The sequence below is a fragment of the Astyanax mexicanus genome, chromosome 24 (genome assembly GCF_023375975.1).
Source record: "Astyanax mexicanus isolate ESR-SI-001 chromosome 24, AstMex3_surface, whole genome shotgun sequence".
Classification (NCBI taxonomy): domain Eukaryota; kingdom Metazoa; phylum Chordata; class Actinopteri; order Characiformes; family Acestrorhamphidae; genus Astyanax; species Astyanax mexicanus.
This window is the reverse complement of record NC_064431.1, coordinates 17613728-17640003: the sequence shown is the minus strand read 5'-3', so window position 1 is coordinate 17640003 and position 26276 is coordinate 17613728. Positions and strand designations below refer to the sequence as shown.

At 37.8% G+C, this 26276-nt stretch overlaps 2 protein-coding genes across 3 annotated transcripts; both read left to right on the top strand.

Annotated features, from left to right (window-relative positions):
* The first annotated feature begins 1193 nt into the window (after positions 1 to 1193).
* Positions 1194 to 12049, top strand: LOC103045130 (arginyl aminopeptidase (aminopeptidase B)). Of its 2 annotated transcripts, none has more exons than XM_007248420.4 (11): positions 1194 to 1664; positions 4012 to 4152; positions 5940 to 6091; positions 6189 to 6305; positions 7311 to 7546; positions 7758 to 7871; positions 8038 to 8150; positions 9668 to 9776; positions 9854 to 10078; positions 10174 to 10316; positions 11636 to 12049. In XM_007248420.4, exons 1-11 carry the CDS (start codon positions 1284 to 1286, stop codon positions 11780 to 11782), a joined length of 1878 nt encoding a protein of 625 aa, XP_007248482.3. In that variant the 5' UTR covers positions 1194 to 1283; the 3' UTR covers positions 11783 to 12049. The 2 variants fall into 2 exon arrangements, with proteins under 2 accessions (XP_007248482.3, XP_015461108.3); XM_015605622.3 differs by lacking the exon at positions 4012 to 4152 and adding an exon at positions 3828 to 3968 and having other exon boundaries at positions 1195 to 1664.
* A 5578-nt stretch (positions 12050 to 17627) lies between these two features.
* LOC103045443 (NADH-cytochrome b5 reductase 3) lies at positions 17628 to 25930 on the top strand. Its single transcript, XM_007248421.4, has 9 exons — positions 17628 to 17794; positions 20677 to 20823; positions 21005 to 21077; positions 21803 to 21909; positions 22031 to 22160; positions 22274 to 22357; positions 23451 to 23536; positions 23665 to 23764; positions 24957 to 25930. The coding sequence occupies exons 1-9, from the start codon at positions 17780 to 17782 to the stop codon at positions 25127 to 25129; spliced, it is 915 nt and encodes a 304-aa protein (XP_007248483.3). The 5' UTR covers positions 17628 to 17779; the 3' UTR covers positions 25130 to 25930.
* The last annotated feature ends 346 nt before the right edge of the window (positions 25931 to 26276 follow it).

Below are 26276 nucleotides of genomic sequence, written 5' to 3'. Positions count from 1 at the left end.
TTTAGGGATTTATTATTTCTGTTTTTTTTCATGAGCTTTTAGAAAAGTAAAACAAAAACAGTTTTGGGATATGTCTCTTTATATAAAATTTGACAGATTTTTTTTATTAAACTATGATAGAAAAAAAATCATTATATTCAGGTTTTCTGAGATGCACTAGTAATAGTGTGCCAAAACAAACCCAATAAATATAAGTGTGTGTTATTGTTTGTTTTATATAAAAATAAAATAAGTAAATAATGAATACAAAATATAACAACTTTAATACAATCATCTTTCTTGGCTTCATTTTATATTAAATAATAATAATAATAAAATGTAGGTTATGTTTCCAAAATGTTTAATTGTATTCATGTATTAAATGCAATCATGTCTCAATTTTCTTATTCTCTTCCTGCTTTTGTATTCCCCAGGGTTCATTCTTCCGAACTACACAAGTAAACCCCATTTTATGTAATCTGTGCTGATTCTTTGGTTTATTTACATGTGCAATGTACTATTTTCCTTTAGTTGATTTACATGTGTTCTGTACTTTGTTTTTCTGTATGTAGCCTCTCTATATTCTGATATCAGTCTTTAAAGTTATATATCATCTCATGTTTGTTGTAAAAATAATAAAGCTGTTGCAAATAATGTGGTTCCTCTTTCTTAATGCAAATAATTCTGCATGAAATATTCAGGTGGTGACTTAAAAATATTTGCAGATCTTTGTATCCTTTGATTAAATTATTTTTGCAGTAAACTCCAAATATATGCAAGCCAAAACTTCTCCATCTTCTTTTGAACCTAAAATTTTACTTGTAGCGACTGCATTTGCACAGTGCCATGAAATTAATATTAATTAACATACAAATTTAGCCTATAAAAACTCTCTTATGGATTACAATATTGGATTCACACAGAATAACATAAGCCTTAAATAAGTCAATATATGGTCACAATAATCCTCAATGAATTATCTATGTATAATGAAATAATATATATATATATATATATATATATATATATATATATATATATATATTATTTCATTATACATAGATAATTCATTGAGGATTATTTATATATTATTATTAGTGCCCCAAAATCGCAATTCTGTCTCTGTGTTTATGGGCTCAAATTGCCCACCAAGAACTTCCTGGAACTATCTGAAATCTCCATGAATCACGTGACCATCAAGGATTTTGAACTTCCGTTGTCGCGACTCTCTCCGGCGAGCCAGTGTTCGGTCAGCTCGCGCTGAAGCGGACAGTTCCAGAACCAGAACCCGGAGCGGAACCAGCATGGATGATAAAGCCGCGGTTCTGCACGCGGACACGGCGGAGGACGTGGCAACCTCCTCCAGTTTCCGACGGTTCCGAATAGAGCACTTCCACCTGGACCTGCAGGTGGACTTCGACCAGAGGAGCCTCTCCGGAACCGAGTTTCTGCGGGTCCGCTGCGCGCGGGGCTCCGCCGCCGAGCTGCTCCTGGACTCCCACCCCAGCCTGGAGCTGCACGAGGTCTCCTTCAGCCGGGACGAGCGGGACTGGACCGCTGCCCAGTTCCACAGCCGTGACTTCACCAGCTACGGGTCCACGCTGGTGGTCCAGTTCCCCACCGCCTGGAGCTCAGGAGACCAGTTCCACCTTTCCATCAAATACACAGCCCACCAGGGACCGGGGGTAAGCATGCACGCGCCACTGGGATGCCCAGTTAGTGCCCACCCATTAGTACTGGTCACTGTTTAGCTGTGGGATGTGTTGAGGGAGGTTTAGGTTTCTGATTGGTCAGCAGATTCCAGGGATCAGCACACTTCTGCAGTTCCTCTAAAGCTCACCAACTTCCTCAGATCTGACAGCATCAGTTCCCCTTCATACTGGCCAATTTATGAGAAACACCTACATTAACTACCCTGTTGGTTGGTTGATCTCCTAATCCAGTGGTTCTCACACTGGTACGCAAAGCATTTCATACTGGTACACCAGAGGACCTCATAATTTAATTGCATGCACGAAAATATCCATAACTGAAATCTAAAAAGGTTTATCTCTAATTTCCTCAATTTCTTGGTTGTTTTTGTGTTTCGTGCAACCTCTAAACTTTGTATGTGAGCTTAGCTTACACGCCTTCAGTTCTTCTACAGTTTCATAGGTCCTACAATTGAATCCTGTGGAACTTTTTACGATTCACAGTAGATTCTGTATAAGAAATAATAGTAAAATAATTAGCTTAGGGTTCAGAAGGTGCCATGTAGACTCTGTAGTCCAATACATTGTCTCACACACCTGTTTTTTCCCTCTGTCTAAAGCTTTTCGACATATCTTTGGCTTACTGCATTTACGAGAAACTATAATCAATAATTCCCAGATTTGCAGATTGCAAAGTGGGTAAGGCCCCATCCTGTAGCCCCAGTAGGTGGTACTTAAATTTTTCATTTAATCATGGGGTGGTATATTGCTTTAAAAGTTTGAAAACCTCTGCCCTAATCCATCTTCAGTTGGCTAGATGGGTGTTCTTGATTAGTAGAACCAGTAGAACAGGTACCACCTAGCAAATATGAATTTCTCTAAACAACTGTGTAAAGAACTGAAAATGAAGGTAATCCACATGCCAAGAACGAAGGTATATATTGAAGTATGTATTGCAGTTCTGTTATGCAATGGAGGTTTAGTGAAACTGCTGAGTGTTAGATATAATCTTAACAATGTCTGGAGATAAAGACAACTGGATTGCAGACTGCTGTTCTTGTCTAAGATTTAAAGAAAGTTATTTACAGTACCAGACAAAAGTTTGGAGACACATTTTCATTCAATATTTATTTATTTTTGAACATATAATAAAAATTGTACATTGTAGACCAATATTAATTCAGCATTAAAACAATTAACCCTGCAGGCACCTAACAGTATTAAATGTTATCCTGACGTAAATTTTTTGTCATCTGATGTCATGACAAACATTCAACCTGAAATGAATGTACATTGATGTTGGCGGCCAGCTGGAAAGGGTCACATGTAAAATTACGTAGTAAACAAAAAAAGTGTTTGGCCTCTGACCTAAATTAACTGAAATGGTGATTTGGGACAAGCTGGAGCTTCGCAGCATGAAGAAAACAAGCAACTATTGTTAAGAGTGTGCACATATGTCCTCAAAACTAAATGTGGCTACTTTTAACTGGTACTGTGTAGATGTTACACGTTTTTATTAGTTGTTAGCTGTAGGCTGTGTTTATTCTGTTAAACTGCAATTTGCTAAATATGGTGTTTATTGTGGTACTTTCTCTCCTAGAATTAACAAAGTACTACTTGTTTTTCATTAATTAATTATTTCTGAAATGGGTAGATGTAGGTCTGAAGTAGAATCTTTCTTAAGACCCCCCAACATTCAGAATTTTTTTTTTTTTTTTTTTTTTTTTTACATATTACAAATATATGTATATGTACCTGTACAACATACAGTACCATGCTGGTATCAGTGCTGTGCTGATCACTCCCATTGAGATGGAGGCCAAAACAGGAGTCTGTTGGCTGGTGTATGTATAGAGTTGGGAATCTAATCTGGGAATTTCCTCTAAGCATGTTGAGTTGATGTGCATTTATTGGAGGAGGCGTGTGGTCGTCCTCACCGTACTAGTGTGGGGATTGTGGCATTGATACAGGAAATTGGGTAGTTTAGTTCTAGTTAACTAAATCTATAAAGTTTATACTATCTACAGTATATGGCAAGAGTTTCTAAGTTTTTAAGTGTTTAAAGGGTCAATATAAGTATAAGAAGAAGGTAAGTATAAATGTACCAAATGCTCTGCTAATTTAATTTATACCCTCTCTGTGGGGGTATCTTCATAGATCTCATGGCTGGTTCCAGAGCAGACCGCTGAGCGGAACCGGCCATTCCTGTACACGTCTGGGTTCCCCGTGCTGAACCGGAGCCTGTTCCCCGGCTTCCACACGCCCATGACTAAGAGCAGATACTCGGCTACAGTGCAGGTAAATAACTCTTCTGACTTGCTGCATGTACTGTATGTTGTAGGTATGCTGGCTGGACCCGGAGCAGACGGCTGGGAAGCTCCGGCCGTACGTGTTCACTCAGGGCCAGGCCGTCCTCAACCGGTCATTCTTCCCCTGCTTCGACACTCCAGCCGTAAAGAGCACATACACCGCCGCCATCAAGGTGAGGTCTCAGATCTTATTATGTTTAAGCTGCAGAAGGTGTTCAAAAACCCAGTGCATCAACATTTTCTTTTGTTTCAGTGGTGTTTAAAAGGTGCTTAAAAGACATTTTGCAGGTCAGGATAATAAAAGCGCAATTAAGTCATCACTGGAAGACAAAGGTTACTCTAAAAGAGCAGAGTTGTAATGTATTAAAGTGGTAATGTATTACAGAGATTTACCCATGCAAGAAGCTTTCACAGTAGAGATGTTATAAGAGGTGTTACTCTTTCATTTTTATAAGGAAATACATCCATTGTGTTAAAACTCTTCAAATTAATCGATTCTGTTTTCAGTCCTCCAGAGTTTTAAATTTAACCCCAATCAGTCTAGCCAAGATCCTGAATGCAGTATGTACAAGTTATTCATATTATGCTTCCGAGAAAATTTGATTTAACAGCAGACATCCAACACTGTTCCAAATGAACAGTACTTAAAGCTTTTATTTTGGAGTGAAATGGGAGAATGCTTTTTTTAACTATTTCTTTCAGAGCTAAAAAAAAACTACACTGGGATAAAACAAATTAGTGATCTGGAGCTGATCATGAAGTAACAGAGAGGAACCTGTCCTCAAATCAGACTTCTGAAATACAACATGGCAGACAATGATTCAGTTCATATCAATAGATTGTCATCATAGAAAGTGGTTTAGTACATTTGCGTTAATGTAGCGTAATAATCAGTGTTGGGAGTAACGGCGTTAAAACTAACGGCATTACTAACGCCGTTACTTTTTTCAGTAACGAGTAATCTAACTAATTACTATGACTGTAACTATAACGCCGTTACCATTTCCGACACCCCGTTACTGAACGTTACTTTAGCCGCTCTATTAACTTTTTTTTTTTTTTTAACTTCGCTTTGCCCTCGTTAACCCCTCCTCTTTCCGGTGAACTTGAGCTTCTGGTCGCTGTGCCTGTGGTTTGGCGTGGTGAAGTGAGGCGAAATTGTGACGATTTGCGTGCTCTAATCAATTCAGTTCAGTTCATTCAGCTCTTTTTAGCTGCTCCGGTTTTTGTGGTGCTGCTGCTTTCTCTGGTGAAGCTGTTATATTAATACCATTTTAACGGTCATTAGATTGTTGTTTTTGTCCATTATTTTGTTTTGTTTATATATACATATTTCCTTTGAGTGTGGCCTGGTTTGTTTAATTTCATCCCCAGACGCATTTTTCCATTTTTTCCGTTTTTTTTTTCAGTATTACAAGTTTTAGTAATTTTCTTTGGTTCTGTGGAGAATTTCGTTTTGTTTTTTTGAAATTCGTTAGATTATATTTTTGTCAACATTTTGGGTTCATTTTCGTTTGTTATTTTTCTAATAATAATAGTAAATGCATAATTGATTTCCTTTTTTTTGACGGGCGAATAATAAAAAGTAATGCATAGTTACTTTTACTGGTAACTAATTACTTTTATAGTGGAGTAACTCCGTTAGTAACTCAGTTACTTTTTTAGAAAAGTAACGAGTAACTATAACTAATTACTTTTTCAAAGTAACTTGCCCAACACTGGTAATAATTTGCACTAATAATTAAAAGTTTGAAAAAATCTGTATACACAGTCCACTCAGAATTGATTGCTATTGGGACATCCAAATATTTTCAGGAAAAAAAGATAGAAAGACTTAAAAGAGGGGAGGACCAGTAAAGGTATTAAAGTAGAGGGGTGCAGAGTAAGCATTTATTACCGAACTTTGAGCAAACTCTCAGATACAGCAGTTCATACTGGTTCTTCCCTCTGTTGTGATCAGGTGCCTGATGGCTTTACTGCAGTTATGAGTGCCACCAAGTGGGAGCACAGGAAAGCAGATAACACCTTCCTCTTCAGCATGGAGCAGCCCATACCTGCCTACCTGGTGGCACTGGCAGTCGGGGACCTGGTATCAGCTGAAGTGGGTCCAAGGTAAGTCATATGGTGCACTAAGGTTTACAGTATATATTGCTGTATTTCCACTCTTTATCAACAAGTAATAGGAAGTTTGGTTGAAATTTGTTTTTAGGTCACGGGTGTGGACAGAGCCGTGCTTATTGGAAGCTGCCAAGAAAGAGTACGATGGTGTGATCGAGGAGTTTCTTCTGGTAGGAGAGAGGCTGTTTGGGCCATACGTTTGGGGAAGGTAAAGTTAACTGTTTACATTTTACACATTTTAGAGTTTTCTTTAACTGTGTTCCAAAGTCTGATCTGCAGTCAATGTACGGGACTGTTCTATAAAGACTCAGCAGCAGTAGAAGACTTCTTAGTTGCGTACTAGCCACAGAATCATGTAGTAACTTAAAAGTGTTAAACAATCCAAAATACTCTGTGAAGCATTTAGGTGCTCTTATCTGGGGTGCTGTTAACTTGCGGATTCTGAGGCTGGTCACTCTGATAAACTTATCTTGTGCAACAGAGATAACTCTTGGTCTTCCTTTCCTGGGGAGGTCCTGATGAGAGCCAGTTTAATCATAGCATATTTGACGGTCTTTGCGACTGCACTTGAGAATACTTTCAAAGTTTTTGCTTTTTTTTGTATTGATTGACCTTCATTTTTGAAAGTAATGTTTTCTTTCTTAGTTGAGTAGTTTTTGCCATAATATGGATTAAACCATTACTCAAATAGAGCTATTTAATGTATACCAACTGTACTTCTTCACAACTTTACAACTGATGCTCTCAAACACATTAAGAGACAAGAAATTCAAGTTAATAACTCTTGACAAGTTTAGCACAGCTGTTAACTGAAAGCCATACCACTTTTGGTAACTTTGGTAATGATTTCACATGTTTTTCTTCATAGTTTGGGTGACTTTACTATTAATCTACAATGCATAAATAAAATTAAAATATTTTAAACAAAAATGACACACTGGCTCAATCTTGTTAATCGACTCTCCTTGCAAGAAAAACATAATGTGGATTATGTCAGCAAAAATGATTAAGGGTCATTTCCATACATTGTGCGATAAGTCTTTTATAATTTATAGTTCTAAAAACAAAACATTTTAAAATATTGCCATAGAATACATTTTCATTTTCCATTTTGTACCAGTTTTGTTGTGGCCAAGAAATGCAGCTCAGGCTTTGGGATGCAGTTAATGTGATAGTCTGTAACTGACTGCACTGCACTATGTTTCCTGGTTAGGTATGATGTGCTGTTCATGCCACCGTCATTCCCATTCGGCGGGATGGAGAACCCCTGCCTGACCTTCGTCACTCCGTGCCTGCTGGCGGGTGACCGATCACTCGCTGACGTCATCATCCATGAGATCTGCCACAGCTGGTTCGGAAACCTCGTCACCAACGCCAATTGGGGGGATTTCTGGCTTAACGAGGGCTTCACCATGTACGCCCAGCGCAGAATCTGTAAAGAACTGTACGGTGAGTTACAGAGATGAGTGCCAGTATCTCCTGGTAACGGCACCTTGAACAAACATATGTATAATGGATATGTGTACATGTAGAATAATCTATAACAGCAAGCCATACCCCTTTTATTTTATAGTTTAGAGATGTTCTTTGTATATGTATTTGTACATATTTGTATGTTAAACATATTAAATATGCAAATGAGTTTCCGTATCTGGTTTAGGCGAGGCGTATACCTGTCTGGAAGCAGCTACAGGCCGAGCGTTACTCAGACAGCACATGGACAACACCGGAGAAGACCATCCTCTCAACAAACTGCGGGTCGAGATCAAACCGGGTCAGCAGCTTTCACAGTTCTGATATTCCTCACTGTTATCTGTAATAAACTGTATTAATGTAATAATCGAGAAGATCTGATCTGAGTTGAAATTGAGTGATTATATATATATATATATTTAAATCATTAATAATGTTGTATAAATTGTGTAATTTTGTTTGAATAGGTGTTGATCCTGACGACACATATAACGAGACACCGTACGAGAAAGGCTTCTGCTTCGTATCATATCTGGCCCACCTGACAGGAGACCAGAAACGCTTTGATGCTTTTCTCAAGGTTCAAATTTCACAAAAATAATCTGTTATCTGTTATTTAAGCTTCATTGTGTCAGCTTTATGGCTGCAACTTACAATTATTTTGTTATCGATTAATCTAATAATCATTTTATTTTTTGGGTCAATTTATCTTATTAATTTATTAGCAATTAATCTGACAGTTATTCTTAAGTTTGCTCTTTAATTGAAATATTTAAACAATATTTAAACAATTTCCTTAATACATTTAATATCTTCTAATTCAGTGCACAGTGTTCACTTGACAATATTGACAAGTCGCCCCACTGTCCTTTAGGCCCATGCCCTCTTGTGATATTTTTAAAAGGAGGTCAAATTAAAGGAAATAAATAGGGAGTTTAAAAAAACAGCTTCTAATTCTGGATCACATGCTAGTCCAGCTCATCCAATCCAAAAGTATTGGATGGAGCTTCATCATTGTATACTCCACAGCTCAGTATTTGGGGCTTTATGCCAGTCGGCTCATCTCTATCGACTCCAGAGGTTTTCTATAGAGATTAAGCACTGCTGGAGCAGCATTACCATTAGCCACTAAGTGCTAGCTCTTTGACTGTTCAGAGTTGAGTATTATCGGACTGTACCTTGCTGCTAACCTGGGCTAGCACTGCTGGAGAAGCATTAGCATTAGCCACTAACTGCAGTGTTAACTCTTTCGACGGTCAAAGGTAAGTATTATTGGCCTGTAGCCGGTGCGTTTACCACGTTAAAACAAGCTATGTGGGACGAACCGCTAGCTAATATCGCCCTGGCTTACTGGAACACTCAGGGTTCCTCAATGTAGCGCTGTCTGGTGGCATTAGCCGCTATCGGTTAGCCACTAATTCTAATGCTCCAGCTTTAGTGGAAATCTGTAAATCTATTATTTTTTTAACTCTTTATTTAACCAGGCAAGACATTAAGAACACCTTCTTATTAACAATGGCAGCCTGGCAAAGCTTACTTATCTAAGGTTACTGTAAATAAACAGAAGCGCTTTACTCACCCTAATAAACAGTTTTTAGCAGAGAAATCTGTGTAGATTACAATCCAGTGCTCATTTAACTTGTTTAACTCATCTGAAATGTTTTTTTTAAGCATTACAGTTTTGTTTACTTAACATAGCTTTACAGGTCTCGCCACTGGATGGCGGAATTAGAAGGAAAACATGGCGACACCCCTGTTCCTACTACTTGTTACTAGTGTAGCATAAAATGCATCTTATAATCTGGTGCACTTTATGTATGAAAATAGACCAGAAACTAGACGTTTATTGATGGTGAGCCTTATAGTCCGGTGCGCCTTACAGTGCGAAATATACAGTATACATTTCTTCAATATGCAATGCTGACTATTAAAATAGTGCTAAAGCAGGTTTGGTTTGTATTTTTAAAGAATGAACCATTTAATCACATTAAATCATTTTATTTCAAACTTAACTGTTGAATTATTCAGAGAGTTTGATAAACCTGTGGACTTTCTCTGTGACACTTATTAAATAAATATAATCAATCATCTCTGCAGGCGTATGTGGACAGGTTTAAGTTCCGCAGTGTGATCGCTGAGGATGCTCTGGAGTTCTTCCTGGAGTTTTTCCCTGACCTGAAGAAGAACAGCGTCCACAAGATTGAAGGTATGAGGAAGAAGGTGGTTCTGGTATTGGATACACTTTGTTTTTGATTCAGTTCTGATTGTGGGCTGCTCTTAAAGGTTTGGAGTTTGATAGCTGGCTGAACGTTTCTGGATGGCCTCTGTACCTCCCGGACCTCTCTGCCGGACAGAGCCTGATGAAGCCTGCTGACCAGCTGGCTGACCTCTGGGGGGCGGACAGCGTCGACATCGCCGCCATCAGCAAGATCAATACAGAAGCCTGGAAGACCTACCAAACTGTTTACTTCCTGGACAAGATAATAGAGAAGTCTCCACTTCCTGATGGTACACAGATTTTTGTGATTTATTTGTTTTTGTTTACCAGATTTGATCTGTTGTTGATGTTTGTAAAAAAATGTGTTTGTGTTGCTGTTGATCAGGTAATACCAGAATGCTAGAAGAACAGTACCCACACATGGTGAAGTCCAATAACGCTGAGTTAAGACTACGCTGGGCCCAGATTGTTGCGAAGAACCAACACAAACCTGGATACCCACACGTTCGCAGTTTCCTCAGCTGTCAGGTAAGACGACACTTTTCCTTAAGCCAAGTTTTATCATCTGTTTACTGTCTTTGACAAAAAACATTGACAAAAAAAGTGCCAGTTTAAAGTTCTGCCACAAGAGGCAACACATGTTTTTTTGATAATCACACTAGCAGTTGGGACAGTGTGTTGCTTCACAGCAAAGGCAGGATTAAAGTGTTCACCACAAAGCCTCTATACTCAACCCCGACTGTCATGGGATATAGGGGTGTGCCATAGAATATCATACACAATAATATCACCAAAACTTTTTGTTATTGCCATATTCTTAAAAGCTGTCTATTTTTATTTATTTTGATATTTTAGTTTACATGCACTAAATATGCTGTACTTTAGTTTTGTAGTATTTCTTTTATTTACATTACTTTATTTTTGTTCTATTTTTATTTTGCTACACTATTTACACTAGATACAAAATCAGGGTTTTGGTTAGTTTGGTAAGGTTTTTAGTTTTTTTTATTAAAAGTGAATTTCTGAAACTCTTATATTTATACTAAAACTAACATTTATTTTGTTGCAGTAGTATATTCTTGAAATTAATAAAAAAAAAAAGTTTTGTCATATTGGCAAAAAAAAAAAAATACTGTAAATATTAGGGCCATATTGCCCAACCATAATAATAAGATCCCAAACAGAACCTTGATTTAGCAAAGCTTTTGTCTGTATTGGTCCAAATTTCCCATTTACAGCACCAGTTCAAACAAAGGTGATGGTGGCTGCCTGTTGGTGGGCAATTTGTTGAAAACGGCCATCCTGCTTCTCTCAGCCAAATGATAATTCCCCTTTCATAGTTTGTTAACCTGGCACAATGTCTTTGAGTGCATTGTAGACGCAAGTCTAAGGCCCAACCCCATTTCACTCTTTGAGCCTACCACTTGTGCACACCAAGGGGTAGGGGTGTCTCGATTCTTGTTAGGCTGGAGGGGTAGGGGGAAGAGATAGGGCTTGTTGGCCCTTCATACAGAGATTTTTTTAGAGGCACACTTCAAAGCAGGAATGAGAATTAGCTGGGTTACTGAACTTTAGCGCTCCTGATGTTGTATAGGTTGCTTGACGGGTTCTCCCAATTCTTAGGGGAGAGGTAGGGGTAAGTTGTAGGGCCAAGAGGTGAAATGGGGTTGGGCCCTAGCAGTCCTGAATCTTGCAATAAGAGGTACACTACTCAAAAGTAGTCTCTAAGAGCCTTATTTATAGGAAAGCACTTTTATACCATCTTGTGGCAAGAGCAAGTATCTAATCAGCCCATCTGTCCCTTTCCAGGACTTTTCTTATGTTCTTCTCATTTTTCTTTCGTACAGGGGAAACAGAAGTACACGTTACCAGTGTATCGGGCTCTGTGGAGCGGAACAGAGGAGATGAAGGCTTTGGCTACAGAGATCTTCTCTGCTACTTCCCATCAGCTCCACATAAACGTCCGAAATTACGTGAAGAAGATAATGGTCTGACCCTTTGATATAGCAAGCAGATCCTGTTAATCATTATTTTAAATAAATTTAAATAATTTTGTGAGACACCTGTAAAATATTTGATTGATTTGATTTTAATTTAATTAGATCTGTTCATACTAATTATAAGGTGCTAATAATGGATTATAAGGGATGAGGCAGTTTGTTTTCCTAATTTATCTTAAAGTAGATTTTTCTAAATTAAAATGTCTGACTTGTGCTGCAAAATTTTGGGGAAAAAAACAATCAAGGTATTTCTCTAATGACTTTCAAATGATTTTTTACCATAACATGCAACAGCAAATGTTTGGATAAATGAAATGTATTTTCTAAAGGTATTATATTTGCATTAAATCTACCATGTACCGTTTTGAATTAAAATGGAAGGATGTAGATGCTCACTGAATTATTTACAGGCTACACTATGATTCTATTTTCTCACAGTCATGGAAAATCACTTGTAATTAATTAATACTTTACTATTTCTATTTGCTTTGACATTGTGTTTAAGATGTGTTTTTCTGGAATTTTCTTTGAGATCCACAAGTATTGCTATAAACCTAAACCTTCCACCTGAAAAAAGGAGTTAGCACAACATTGATTAAAAAGTAATTGGTATAATTTCTTCTGCTTTTAAAATAAACAGTAAGGTATTAAAGAGTAACTGTTTATTATACTTTGGGTTGATTGACAAATATCTTTCAGTTAATTATACTTTGGGTTGATTGACAAATATCTTTCAGTTATGATTACTTATTTTAGTGACATAATTATTGTGTGAAACCTTGTATTCAATATGCATAACCAATACTCACATTGAATCTGATCATTTTTATTACTCACAGTGTATTTTACACGCATTTATATAAAAGATTAATCAATAATCACAATATATCCTTTACACACATAGTAAAACATTGTTTGATATGGCATGTGACTAACACAGACTTTATTGTAACAAATTAACCCACATGATACATAAGGCGTGTATTAACACATAGGATCTATTATATGGCGGACTAACCACGCGCTGCTAACACAGTAACATATGGCATATAGAACCCATTGTTGGGCACATACAGCTTATGCCTGAAGCATTTAATTTACTGCATGTTTCTGACTAACAATTAATCATCAGCTAAGTGCACTTTGTACGAACTGAATTGATACAAAAGAGACTCGGGCACGAACAGTGCGGCCTTTCACTCTGTGTGTGCGTTGTTTTTCATCTCCCAAAGCGGGATGGGAGCACGCACATAGGGAGGACGACACTTTGTAATTATTAAAACAATACCACACTGTTTTTACCGGACTCGGTCCAGTCCTGAAGACAATGCCACACTGTCCGATTGGAGACAGTCAAGGCCAAACACTAGTGGTGTGATCAAACCTGGGAAACTTCAGTACTAACACGTGCAAGCTAACATGAGATGATTTTAACAACGCCTCATCAACAGGCTTTACGTCATTTTGGGTATAAACAAGGAGTCAGATTAGAGGGGGTCAGAACTTCTACTGGCAAGGCTGTGTTAACCGTCTGTATGTACTAGTTCTCCTGAATTCAGTAATAAATGCTTGGTTTGCTTTCAACTTCACTCGACTTGCCTTCGACTCAATCAGACGAACACGCAGGGGAGTTGTACCCCGGAGGAGAGGTGGGGGCTAGCCCACCTTTCATTTTTCATTTCTACAACAGTATCTAATTGGTTCTAGAACTCTTGTGGAATTGTGGAATTTCTTAGTTTAAAAAGCTGTTTAAAAAATTACTTCAACACCCGTTTCTGCTGGTATCTGGTGAAAGTGGTCTTAGCTTGGCTTTGTTGACCAAGGTTGTAGAAAAGCTGCTCATTCAGGTGAAAACTTACTGATCCAACTATACTGGTAAGGTAACTGGTTAAACTTGTGAACCAGGTAAGTTCTTAGGCAGTTATACTCTTATTTGAGTTGAGGGTATCATCCAGACTATGAAGGAACACATAAGGAATCATGTAGCAACATGCTCTGTGAGGCATTTAGGTGCTGGTAGCTGGGGTGCTGCTTGTGGTTTCTGAGGCTGGTGACTTTTGAACTTATCCTGTGTAGCAGAGGTAAGTCTTGGGCTGCGTCCAGAAACCCCAAAAGTGTCTCCTTTTTCCTACCGATCCTCCTCCTCTCCTCCGTGACCCGGAAACTGATTTCGTGAGGCCATCTTGCCGCCTGTCCGAATACCGTAGGAGATGAAAGAAGCCGCTTAAAATCCACCTGTAGTAGGCTTCCAACGGAGGTTACATCAGTGTATCCTACTCCGGAAGACTTTTAAGGATTTTTAATGACATCACTGCATCCACGCCCACAGAGCACGCGAAAATGGGGAAGGCAACGCCCAAATATACGTCATAAACATATTAATTAACTAGGTTCCTTATCTAATTAAACAGCCAGTAAAGCAGTAATATAATTTATAGTTTAGATAAACTGTATGCTCAGTAAAACTATATTTATGACCCTATGTGTATCATGTTATACATATAAAAACATATATTATTTATAATATATATATATATATATATATATATATATATATATATATATATAATTTTAATTAATTCATTTATTTACTTATTTATTTTAACTTAGGGACTGATGAGGAAACTGAATCCCTCATAAGGCTGAGGTCAGACAGGGCTGCCAGAGTCACTGGTCAGAGATGCGGCCTAAAATGCGGCTGGGAGTAAACAGGATTTTATTGGAATATCTGAATTTTTGGCTGTGTGTGATAGTAATGTTCAGAAACGTGCTGAAAGTGAGCGTTGTGATTGGCTCAGTTCAACGGTAGTCAACATCCTATCTAAAAGGGATCAGCTGTCCCATTTCCCCAATTACAGCTCCTTCCCTCCATTCCTCCTCCTCCTCTCCTCTCCTCGATTCCTCCACCTTCTTCCGGGGTAGGAGAGGAGGAGTAGCAAAAGTTTCTGGACGCAGCCTTGGGCTGTATTCGGAATGGCATACTACATACTACTCGCGTACTAAATCTGCCTAAAGCCAGTATGCAGTACGCAGTATGCGACCAAACTGAGGATCTGTAGTGCACTACAGGTACCCGGATGGTGTACTACTCCGCTCCGATTTCGCAGTGTGCATGGAGAGCTGTCTTCGTGGTGTACTGCATCCCAACATGCATTGCGGCTGGCTCCTCCAGCTCGCTTCAGAAAAAAACAAGATGGTGGCGAGTGCGAGAGATTTTCAAATTATGGAAATATATATATTTTTAAATTAAGGGAATTATTTTGGAAAGTATCGGCTCACCGCTGTCGAGCCCCTCCGCTGCCGCGGCCGCGCGCTCTCCGCGGCCGGGACCCTCCGCTGCCGCGGCCGCGCGCTCTCCGCGGCCGGGACCCTCCGCTGCCGCGGCCGAGCGCTCTCCGCCGCGGCCGCGCGTTTTCCGCGGCCGGGACCCTCCGCTGCCGCGCCGAGCGCTCTCCGCGGCCGGGACCCTCCGCTGCCGCGGCCGAGCGCTCTCCGCGGCCGGGACCCTCCGCTGCCGCGCCGAACGCTCTCCGCGGCCGGGACCCTCCGCTGCCGCGCCGAGCGCTCTCCGCCGCGGCCGCGCGTTTTCCGCGGCCGGGACCCTCCGCTGCCGCGCCGAACGCTCTCCGCGGCCGGGACCCTCCGCAGTGTGCAGCAACATACAGTTTTAATAAATTATTCTGTTATTTTAATAAATAATTTCCTCAGTTTTAATAAATTATTCTGTCATTTTAATAAATAATTACCTCAGTTTTATAAATTATGTTATTTTAATAAATAATTCCCTCAGTTTTAATAAATTATTATGTTACTTTAATACATAATTCCCTCAGTTTTAATAAATTATTCTGTCATTTTAATAAATAATTACCTCAGTTTTATAAATTATTATGTTATTTTAATAAATAATTCCCTCAGTTTTAATAAATTATTATGTTACTTTAATACATAATTCCCTCAGTTTTAATAAATGATTGTTATTTTAATAAATAAGTCCATCAGTTTTAATAAATTACTCTGTTACTTTAATAAATAATTCCCTCTGTTTTAATAAATCGTTCTCTTTATTTAATAAATAATTCCAATAAATCGTTCTGTTAATTTAATAAATAATTACCTTTGTTTAAAAAATCGTTCTGTTGATTTAATAAATAATTTTCTCAGTTTTAATAAATCGTTCTCTTTATTTAATAAATAATTCCAATAAATCGTTCTGTTAATTTAATAAATAATTACCTTTGTTTAAAAAAATGTTCTGTTGATTTAATAAATAATTCCCTCAGTTTTAATAAATCGTTCTCTTTATTTAATAAATAATTCCAATAAATCGTTCTGTTAATTTAATAAATAATTACCTTTGTTTAAAAAATCGTTCTTTTGATTTAATAAATAATTCCCTCAGTTTTACTACATATTTTTCTTTTAAATAAGGGAATGATTTGAATACAAATTAATAAAATTGTTTCACTTGTGCAACGTGTCTGATTTCTTTTATTGTTGAGATTGTGTAAATATGAATGAGAGTTTGTTTAAATGTTTTCTTCTTGATGGTACTTACATAGATGAAAATAGTAATCTACTAAAATAAATAGGAAACCGTATTTAAATATAACTGGAACTTTCTTGGGTTGTTTCTGTTTACAACTCACTGTGAGGAATTCGGAGCACTACAGAGGACTGACTGGTGTGTCATGGGGCCATGTAGGGTACTACAATCAAAAGTGTTGCAGTACCGAATACTACATACTGGGCAGTGTGTAGTATGCAGTACATACTAGTGCAGTATGCAGTACGCAGTATAGTAGTATGCCATTCCGAATACAGCCTTGGTGTTTCTTTGCTAGAGTGGCCCTGATGAGTGCCAGTTTCATCTTTGCCACTACACTTGAGCATATTAAGCTCTAGATTTTTTATTATTATTTTTTTTTTGGTCGACTGACCTTCATTTCTTAAAATATTTATTTTTGTTTACTTAGTTGAGTAGTTTTATTCATGATATGGTAGGGCTATTCACTGTATATCAACTCTACCTCCACAACTTTACAACTGATGCTCTCAAACAAATTAAGAGTCACGAAATTCAAGTAATTAACTCTTGACAAGTTCAGCACAGCTGTTAATTAGTTTTTTTAAATAAGGAAAAAACACTGAAAACTTCACACAGATTAAGACCTACTGTTCATTAGAATAGACATTTATTAGTAAAAACATTCCAAAGCACTGGAAAAATTATATAAATTAATTGTGAATATATATATATATATATTTAATATATATTAAAATGCGTGTGGATATTAAAAAAAACGATATAAGGTATATGAAATTAAAAAAGTGTTAAACAAATGACTGCACTGCAATGAACAGACAGAATCCTGTTTTTGAACACATTACAGACAGAAACAGCATTTATATATATATTTTCCCTCGCTAGAACATAAGTCAGGTCTGAAAGGGTTACGGAAAATACACTTATATCCATTTTGTGGGTGCATATTCTAGTTAAATATTTTACATTTACAGTTTTATTATTTATCTATTATTTGTTACATATATTATTTATTATTCGTGCTTTTAATTTGGAGGATTTTTTAGTACTTTTTGTTGCTGGCTTCCGGCAGCTAAAGGCGTGTGCTGATTGTAAACAGGAGATGGTGTAGTGATGGTGATAGGACTCATTCTATATGACACGGCTGGCGGTGTATGCGCATTCTGTACGCAGACATGATGAAGTGAAAACTGAGCGTTTCTCAGACTAGAGGCCAGTGTGTGTGTGTGTGTGTGTGTGTGTGTGTGTGTGTGTGTGTGTGTGTGTGTGTGTGTGTGTGTGTGTGTGTGTGTGTGTGTGTGTGTGTGCAGTGTACAGTGTACACACCCGAGCTGCAGCAGCAAGTACAGTACACTAGCTAATCTATATTAGCTAAATTAGCTAGTATTAGCTAGTTAAATAGTTAGTTACGTATATTTCCGGTTGTTTAGGAAGATTTAGCCGTCATGTCCTACGCAATGGTAAGTAATCAATCTGGTATGTTAAGAATAATATAAAGTTGGTTTATTAAAGTCTTAATAAGTAGCTGCTAGTTTAACTGTACTGAAATCAGGGTTTATTTGGTATAAAATAGTTTAGTAATCGGTAACGTAATGGCTAACAGGATTGTTGTTGTTTATGCAATTAAAGTAGCTAACGTTATATATCCTGTTATAAATATAGCTAGGTAAGTTATAAATGTTGAAATGACTCTTTAGTAAAGGGCAGGGCAGGAGAGGAAGGGCGGATTCTTGGATTAAGGAGTGAGGCAGACCCTTTCAGTGCCAGTCTCAGACCCAGTGTTTGTGGTGTTTCCCCATATAAGGATTAAATTGTTTTTTCCATTTCCACCTTAAATACTGCAGCATTCCAGAGGCCTCAGTCACAGTAACTGTTCCAGCATTTAAGGTGGAGTCTCTCCTGAATGCAGACAACGGTTTATCCCTCTTATAAAAAAAAATATGTATCTAATTTAGGACAATTTTGGAGCTTTTTAGAACTGTTTTAACAGGTTTAACCTATTAAAAAACGTTTAGGCATCAGGCCGCTTGTAATAATTAACGTTACAGCAATTTAACCAACTCGCTGTTAAAGAGTGGAGCTAAACTGTGACAAAATAATACAAATAATAATAATAATAGTAATCCACTTCCCTGAGCTGGTATAACTGTTTTTTTACATACAGCTCTGAAAAAAATAAGAGACATAATCAAGATCAAGATCAAGATATAATCAAGAGGAAAATAAATGATCACAAGCCAACAAACAAAGCTGAACTGCATGAATTTTTGCACCAGGAGATGCATAAAGTGATCCAAGTCTGGTGGAGGAGAAGATGCCAAGATGCATAAAAACTGTGATTAAAAAACAGGGTTATTCCACCAAATATTGATTTCTGAACTATGAATATGAACGTGTTTTCTTTGCAGTATTTGAGGTCTGCATCCTTTTTATTTCACTTCTCATTTTCTGCAGATAAATGCTCTAAATTACCCTTTTTTATTTGGAATTTGGGAGAAATGTCTGTAATTTATAGAGTAAAACAACAGTGTTCATTTTACTAAAATATGTACCTATTAATAGCTAAATCAGAGAAATTGATTCAGAAACTGGAGTGGTCTCTTCATTTTGGACAGAGCTGTTCCAATTGTTCCAATTTCCACCTTAAATACTGCAGTATTCCATTGGCCTGAGTCACAATAACTGCTCCAGCATGTAAGGTGGATTCTCCCATGAATGGAAACAATGGTTATATCTTTCTTATCATATAAAAAGGTTTTCATACATAATTGAAAAGGGTCTTTTAATTTTAATTTTAGAACCATTTTAACAGCTTCTTCAACCTCTTAAACAAACATTTAGGCATTGTGACTGTTTTAATATTTACAAGAAATTTAACTAATCCCTGTTCATAAGTGGAGCTAAGCTGGTTGATCTTAGCTTTAGCTGGTTTAAATACTGCCACAATAAATGTTCCATCATGTAAGGTGGATTCTCCCCTAAATGCAAACCATGTTTATATTTTTCTTATCATATAAAAAGGGTTTCATACATAATTTAAAGGGGCTTTTAATTTGGAACCTTTAAGAACCATATAACAGGTTCTTCAACCTTTAGAAGAAACATTTGATCATCTAGATTGTTTTAATAATCACAGTAATAGAACTTCCTTTTCAAGAGTTCAGCTAAATTGTGACACGTTTTTAAAAAGCTTAAAAAAATGTAATTAGGGTTAAGTTTACTTTATATTCCCATTTCTACCTTCATTACTACAGTAGTTTATTGGCTGCAGTCCCAATAACTGTTCCAGCATTTAAGGAGACTCAACTGAATGCAGACATACAGTTTTTCTTACTTCTTTTTATAAAAAAAAAGGTTTCATACATCATTGAAAAAAGAGTTTCAACTAGTGCATCACAAACATATTAGAATATCATTAAAAAGTTATTTTCTTCTATGTATGTATAATATAGATTTACTACACACAGAGTGATCTATTTTAAGCATTTATTTCTTGCATAGTTGATGATTATGGTTTACAGCCAATGAAAACCAAAAATCAGTGTCACAGAAAATTAGAATATTGTATAAGATCAATTGGTACTTTTGGCAGTGTGGGCAGTGTGCCAAGTCCTGCTGGAAAATGAAATTTGAATCTCCATAAAAGTTGTCAGCAGAGGGAAGCATGAAGTGCAGTAAGATTGTAAGATTTTCTGTAAAAACACTGCACTGATTATGGAGAGACATGTCATCTGCTGGTGTTGATCCACTGTGTTTTATCAAGTCCAAAGTCTTACAGCACTTCATGCTTCCCTCTGCTGACAACTTTTATGGAGATGCAGATTTCATTTTCCAGCAGGACTTGGAACACTGCCCACACTGCTAAAAATACTAATTGGCCTTTTTTGGGGTTGTCATTGGCTGTAAGACATAATCATCAACAATAAAATAAATAAATGCTTAAAATAGGTCACTCTGTGGATAATAATGAGCTTCACATTTTGAACTGAATTACTGAAATAAAGTAACTTTTTTATTTTATTCTATTTTTTGAGATGCACTAGTAGATGGTTCTAATAATCATAGTAGTAGAACTATTAAAAAATAAAGATAATAATACTTATAATAATCCAGATCTTTAAGTTAGTTTAAGTTGTAAATTTTATTCACATTTCCAGTTTCGCCTTAAATACTGCAGCATTCTATTGGCTGCAGTCACTGTAACTGTAACAGTATTTAAGGTGGAATTTCTCCTGAATGCAGGAAATTTAGATAGATGATACAATGCTCTCTGTTTTGGGATTGGACAAGAGACCCTGATGTTAAAGATGATGATAATGATGATGTTGTCTTTGTTTTGCAGACCACCACTGTAGCGGTGACAGCCGGGGTGCTGGTGGTCTCCACTGTGGCAGTGTTGGGGTATTTTTTTCTAGGCAGGAAGAAGAAGGCTCCGATTACTTTGGTCGACCCGTCAGAAAAATACAAGCTGAGACTCATCGATAAAGAGGTATCATACAGTTTACATAATCACTGCCCTCGACTCTTACCCAGCAGCCATTCACTTTTCAGAAAGACGAGATTACATGACACATAGATATTAGATATAAGATATTAAGTTCCATCTCAGACGGCTTGTTGGTGTCTCTGAGTTTCATATTTTACTCTGTGTTGGATATGTTCTGTCTCAGGTTATTAGCCACGATACACGCAAATTTCGCTTTGCCCTGCCGAGCCCTGAGCACATCCTGGGCCTGCCTGTAGGTGAGTCTCAGCCAGCGTTCCTCAGACTGTTATTTTATCCTCATCCTCACATTAAAGTCAACCTGGAAATTAAAATCCACCTTTTTTTAGCAAGTTAAAGATGAAATGATCTCCAAAGACATGAAGTTAAAAATTCAACATTCCCTTTTTATTTTGAGCAACAAAAAATACTTACAATAAAACAAAAAGGAAAATGCAAAAGTAAAAAAAAAAAGACAGCCACCGCATCTTTTTAAACTGCTGGTGATGCAGCATTGCATTCAGAGGAAAGCGCAGTGAGTCGGTTCTGATACATCAGCTCACAGACGCCTTGTGCTGATTGACATCACCCTTTAGAGTGATGAGAGGAAAGAGCACCAGCTACGCACCTGGAAAGAGCAGGGCCAATTGTGTTCTCTCGGGGCTCCAGTAGCTGAGAGCAAGCTGCCTGACCGGGATTCAAATCAGCAATCTCCCAATCATAGTGGCAGCACTGAGCCCCTGTTGTGAATTTTAAGGTACTCTATTGTGGATTTTGAGGTTGTCTGTTGTGCATTTTAAGGTAGTCTGCTGTGGATTTTGCAGTGTTTTTGGGATCATTATCCATTAACCACAGTTAAAATTAACTGATCTGTTGATCCACTGGAACAGATTGACTGCTTGGTGAAACAGTAAGGACCCTGGCTGTCCATTAAAAAGGCCAACACCTGATCCATTAAAATCCATTGCCGTGCATTGTATTTCAGGAAAACATGTCTACCTCTCTGCTCGGATCGATGGAAACCTCGTTGTCCGTCCGTACACTCCAGTTTCCAGCGACGACGACAAGGGATGTGTTGATCTGGTGGTGAAGGTGAAATCTCTCTTGCCGGTCCTTGACGATCTGAACTCTTGAGTAAACTGTGATCTTTAAGTGAAATCTTTTGTGTACTCTGTGAAGTCATGTGATTTCAGCAGAATGCACTGATTTGCAGATTTACTTCAAGAACGTGAACCCAAAGTTTCCTGAGGGAGGAAAGATGTCTCAGTACCTGGAGAGCCTGAAGCTGGGAGATGTTGTGGACTTCAGGGGTCCAGGAGGCCTGCTGGAGTATAAGGGCAATGGTGAGATTTAGCAGCTTTGATCTTGATCTGATTATTTGGAGAAGTAATTAATTGATTGAATAATAATAAAACAGGCTGTAGTCTTATTTTCTTTCTACACTTCTCCTTAACAGGGCAGGTTGCTGTACAGGCTGATAAGAAGTCTGAACCCGAGATGAAGAAGGCCGCTACGCTGGGTCTGATCGCTGGCGGGACAGGTACTGATTAACTTTTTAGTTCATTATTACTGCCATGTTTGGTGGGTTTCCAAATGATTGTTTTTCACTTTAGTTTTCCTATAAACTGGCAACTTTTTACACTTTTTAATAAAATTGAAATGACATTACAGTACATATATTTATTCTGTTATATTCAAGTCTGTCAAAACCCAAATAAGTTTAATTTTTAATATTAAAAATCAGTTCACATATATATATGTATACTATGTATATAGATTTACATAGTTTATGATTCGCTTTAATTTATTGTGTCCTCATTTGTGATTGCATTTACATTATTGCTTGTTGGAGATTAGGGGTGTGTGAGATTAAAACAGCACAATATATTTATCGTGTAGTGTTATATGTCTCTAAAAACGTCTGCACAGGTAACCAAAACACATATTTGATCACTTTGGGGGGCAAACAGCAGCACTGGTCTGATTGAGAGATCTGCTGACTTTGCCATGTTGTTCCATTACTCTGCGGAGTCCCAAAGGCAACATGTTGAGACAATTTGATTATAGTTGCCAGGTCTGTATAGAACCCTTAAGGGGAATTGCCAGTTTAATGCAAAACCCTCCCTGGGGAGATTTTGACAATAATTCTGAGGTCTGAAGAGACTCATGTGAGATCATACAGGAGAGACATTGTTTTGTTTATGGTAAAAGCAGCTGCAGGACTTCCATACTGGTCTGTCTTTTGCTGCATAAAATAAATCATACATAATCCCTAATCAGAGTAAAACTTAGTTGACTCCAATTACAAGATGATTACTTTATAATTTTAAAAAATTAATTAAAAAAAAAATCACCTACAGTTTTGCATTTTGTGAGTTTGTGTAAACATTGAAATAAATCATCCTTCATCTTTGATTTTCGACATCTTTTAATCTTAAACACCTGTAGCCTTTGTTAAAATAACTCAACACAGTGTCTGAAGAGTAAAGCCCATCTACCCTCCCACTGTAAATAAAAGCCTAATCTAAAAGTATAGTATAGAATAAAGTGCTGGGTGGGTGTTGTAGTTCGTGTAGAGTGATTAATGAGTCGAGTGATTTCTGTGCCTCCTCCCCCTCTGTGTGTCTGTGTAGGCATCACCCCAATGCTGCAGCTGATCCGAGACATCATGAAGAACCCAAGTGATAAAACCACCTGCAGCCTGCTGTTCGCCAACCAGGTGGGTTCCGCACAGAGGATCCTGCTCATGTTTACTATAGATCCGTCTCCTCTAGTGCTAAATAAACACACAAACCTAACCTGTGTTGTGTTTGTGTGTGCGTGTGTCTGAATACTTCTAACCAACAGACTGAAAAGGACATTCTGCTGCGGGACGAGCTGGAGGAGATCCAGGCCAGACACCCAGAGAAGTTTAAGCTGTGGTTTACTGTGGACCGAGCCCCGGAAGGTACGTGGTGTTTACACTAAAGGGAGTGTTTCACAATGGCCCATTACCATTACCAACAATCAGCCAAGACATGACTGGTGTGCAAATATAGCTTCTTTAGTTTTGCACTGGAGCTGCGGAGGTAGCTAATGTATGTAATGAGGAGCAGAAGTCACTTTACATAATCTGGAGTTATTATTATGTTAGCCATATATAATTATAAAAAAAAAGTACAGTACTGATTTTAAGTGGATAAAAATCCAGATAATTCGATCATTTTGAACAGTATATGTTCTTTTTATTACTTTTTATTTATTTATACTCCATCAATTAATACTACAGCAGATTACTGACAAATATGATTGTCACACTAAGGGCCCAGTCCCATTTCTCGTTTGTACCCCTACCCCTTGAAACAGTAACCTCCCCGTTTTTTGTGTTTGTTATGAACATAATAGCCAAAAAAAAACTATGGTAACATGGTGATTATAGAATATGGTGAGTAATTTTTAACAAGGAAAATACAAACAATTCTTTGGTTGCCTGTGCCGCCATATTGCCAGTGATTCTCTGCCCTCTATTTGGAGTGTGCCTTTGAAAATCTCAGTTTAAAGGGTCATATACCCCTAACGCTCCCTTATTACCCTCCAGCCTAACATGAATTGAAACACCCTCTCCCTAGACATGCACTCCTAAAACAGAGGGGTAGGGCTAAGTGGTAGGCTCAAGGGGTGAAATGGGATTTGGCCTAAATGTCACAATAAACACGAGCAATGGTACATTGTAGCACTAAACATTGATGGGTTTTCTACCCACCATGATTTTGTATTTGTATTTTGTTGCTAAAAAATGCTAAATCTAAAAACATAAGTGTAAAAAAAATAAAGCTACTACCATTTTTGAAAGAATAAACCAAGAAAACAATAAACTGGCTCTAAATAATTCAGTTCTTTACATGGACAACATTTGCTTTGATCCAATAATTACATTGTTGGTGTTTAATATTATTGTGGTTATAGAATTAATACCAGATAAGTTTTACAGAATGAATCTGTTGCTCCATTGAGTAACTTGAGGACTGTGTGTACAGTATAAACGTCTAGTTTATACTGGATCTGGTTTATTTATTTAATTTATGTAACTGAATCACTTCTCTATGACAACATAATTCACTGTACAGTGTGTGTCTGTGTTGCTGTGTGTCCCTCTGCAGACTGGGAGTATAGTGAAGGCTTCATCAGCGCCAGCATGATCCAGGAGCACCTCCCTCCACCCAGTGACGAGTGCATTATCCTGATGTGTGGCCCGCCTCCCATGATCCAGTTCGCCTGTAACCCCAACTTGGACAAGCTGGGCTACAGGCAGAGCCAGCGCTTTACCTACTAGTCCTATCGACCAATGCTCCTGAGTTTGGATTGGACTGATTAAATGAAACCGCCCCAAAGCTGACAGCACTTCATCAAAACCACCAAAGCCTCTGCAGACGCACAAGTCTCTCCTCAGGATAAGCAGATCAGTCTTAGAAACCACCACAGACATGGTCCTAATCCTAATCCTAAATCCTAAATCAGACTACTCTTAGATGCTGTGTGAGTACCAGCTCTGGTACTTCAGCCTAAACCAATCACTGCTGATCTGCTAAACTTGTCCAAGTGCCGCCCTGGCGAGAGACCGAACCGTGCCGTTAAAAATGACTGTGTACATAACTGTGTACATATAGACCACTGAAGTTGTGTTGTCATTTTGTAGTAAACACTCCAGGTCCGATGTTCATTTTCAGTGGCAGAAATGAATGGAGTTCGGGGTTAGAGACAAATGTGGGCATACTGAGGATTTCAAAATGAAGCACAACTTCATTGGTCTGTTGGTTTTGCTTTTTTGCTCAGGTGTTATTTTGCTAAATGAGTATTTACCATTAGTAACTGTGTGCTGAAGCACTAATACACTTAAAACCTTTGATGTGCACTTGTTGACATTGCTGTTTGACAGCCAATGAAGCTGGATCTCACATGTATGGCTGTATCACTGTGTTATAATGTAACAGTGTAATGAAATATATAGTATATGTATTTTGTTCTGAAGTGCATGCAGCTCTCACTCTATATATTTTGAAGTGTTCAATGTAATGTGCTTTTGTTTGGCAAAATATAATCTATTTTATGAACATAAAGAGCTTGTTACAGTGCAGTATTTTTCTGTTTTTATTTTGTATATGAAATGCAGCTAATATGAACAAGAACATTGTAAACTTGATGCAAGCTAGCGGCAGAGGGTTGTGTGAGATTTTTGTGTGTTTCTCGTGTCTGCACTTGCTGTGTTCATGGGGATTAGGGATTAGGGCAGATTGCAGACTTGTAGTGTTTGGATTCGGGAGAGGCGCACGCCCATCTTTAAAGACAGAAATTAAAAGGTAAAGCTCATGAGCACGTGTTCAGTAAATGTGACCGTCCGGCTCACCAGTGGTGCTGCCTGACTTTCTACAAAACACAGACTTGTGTATTTTTATATTATTTTCTGATTTTTTTAGAAATAT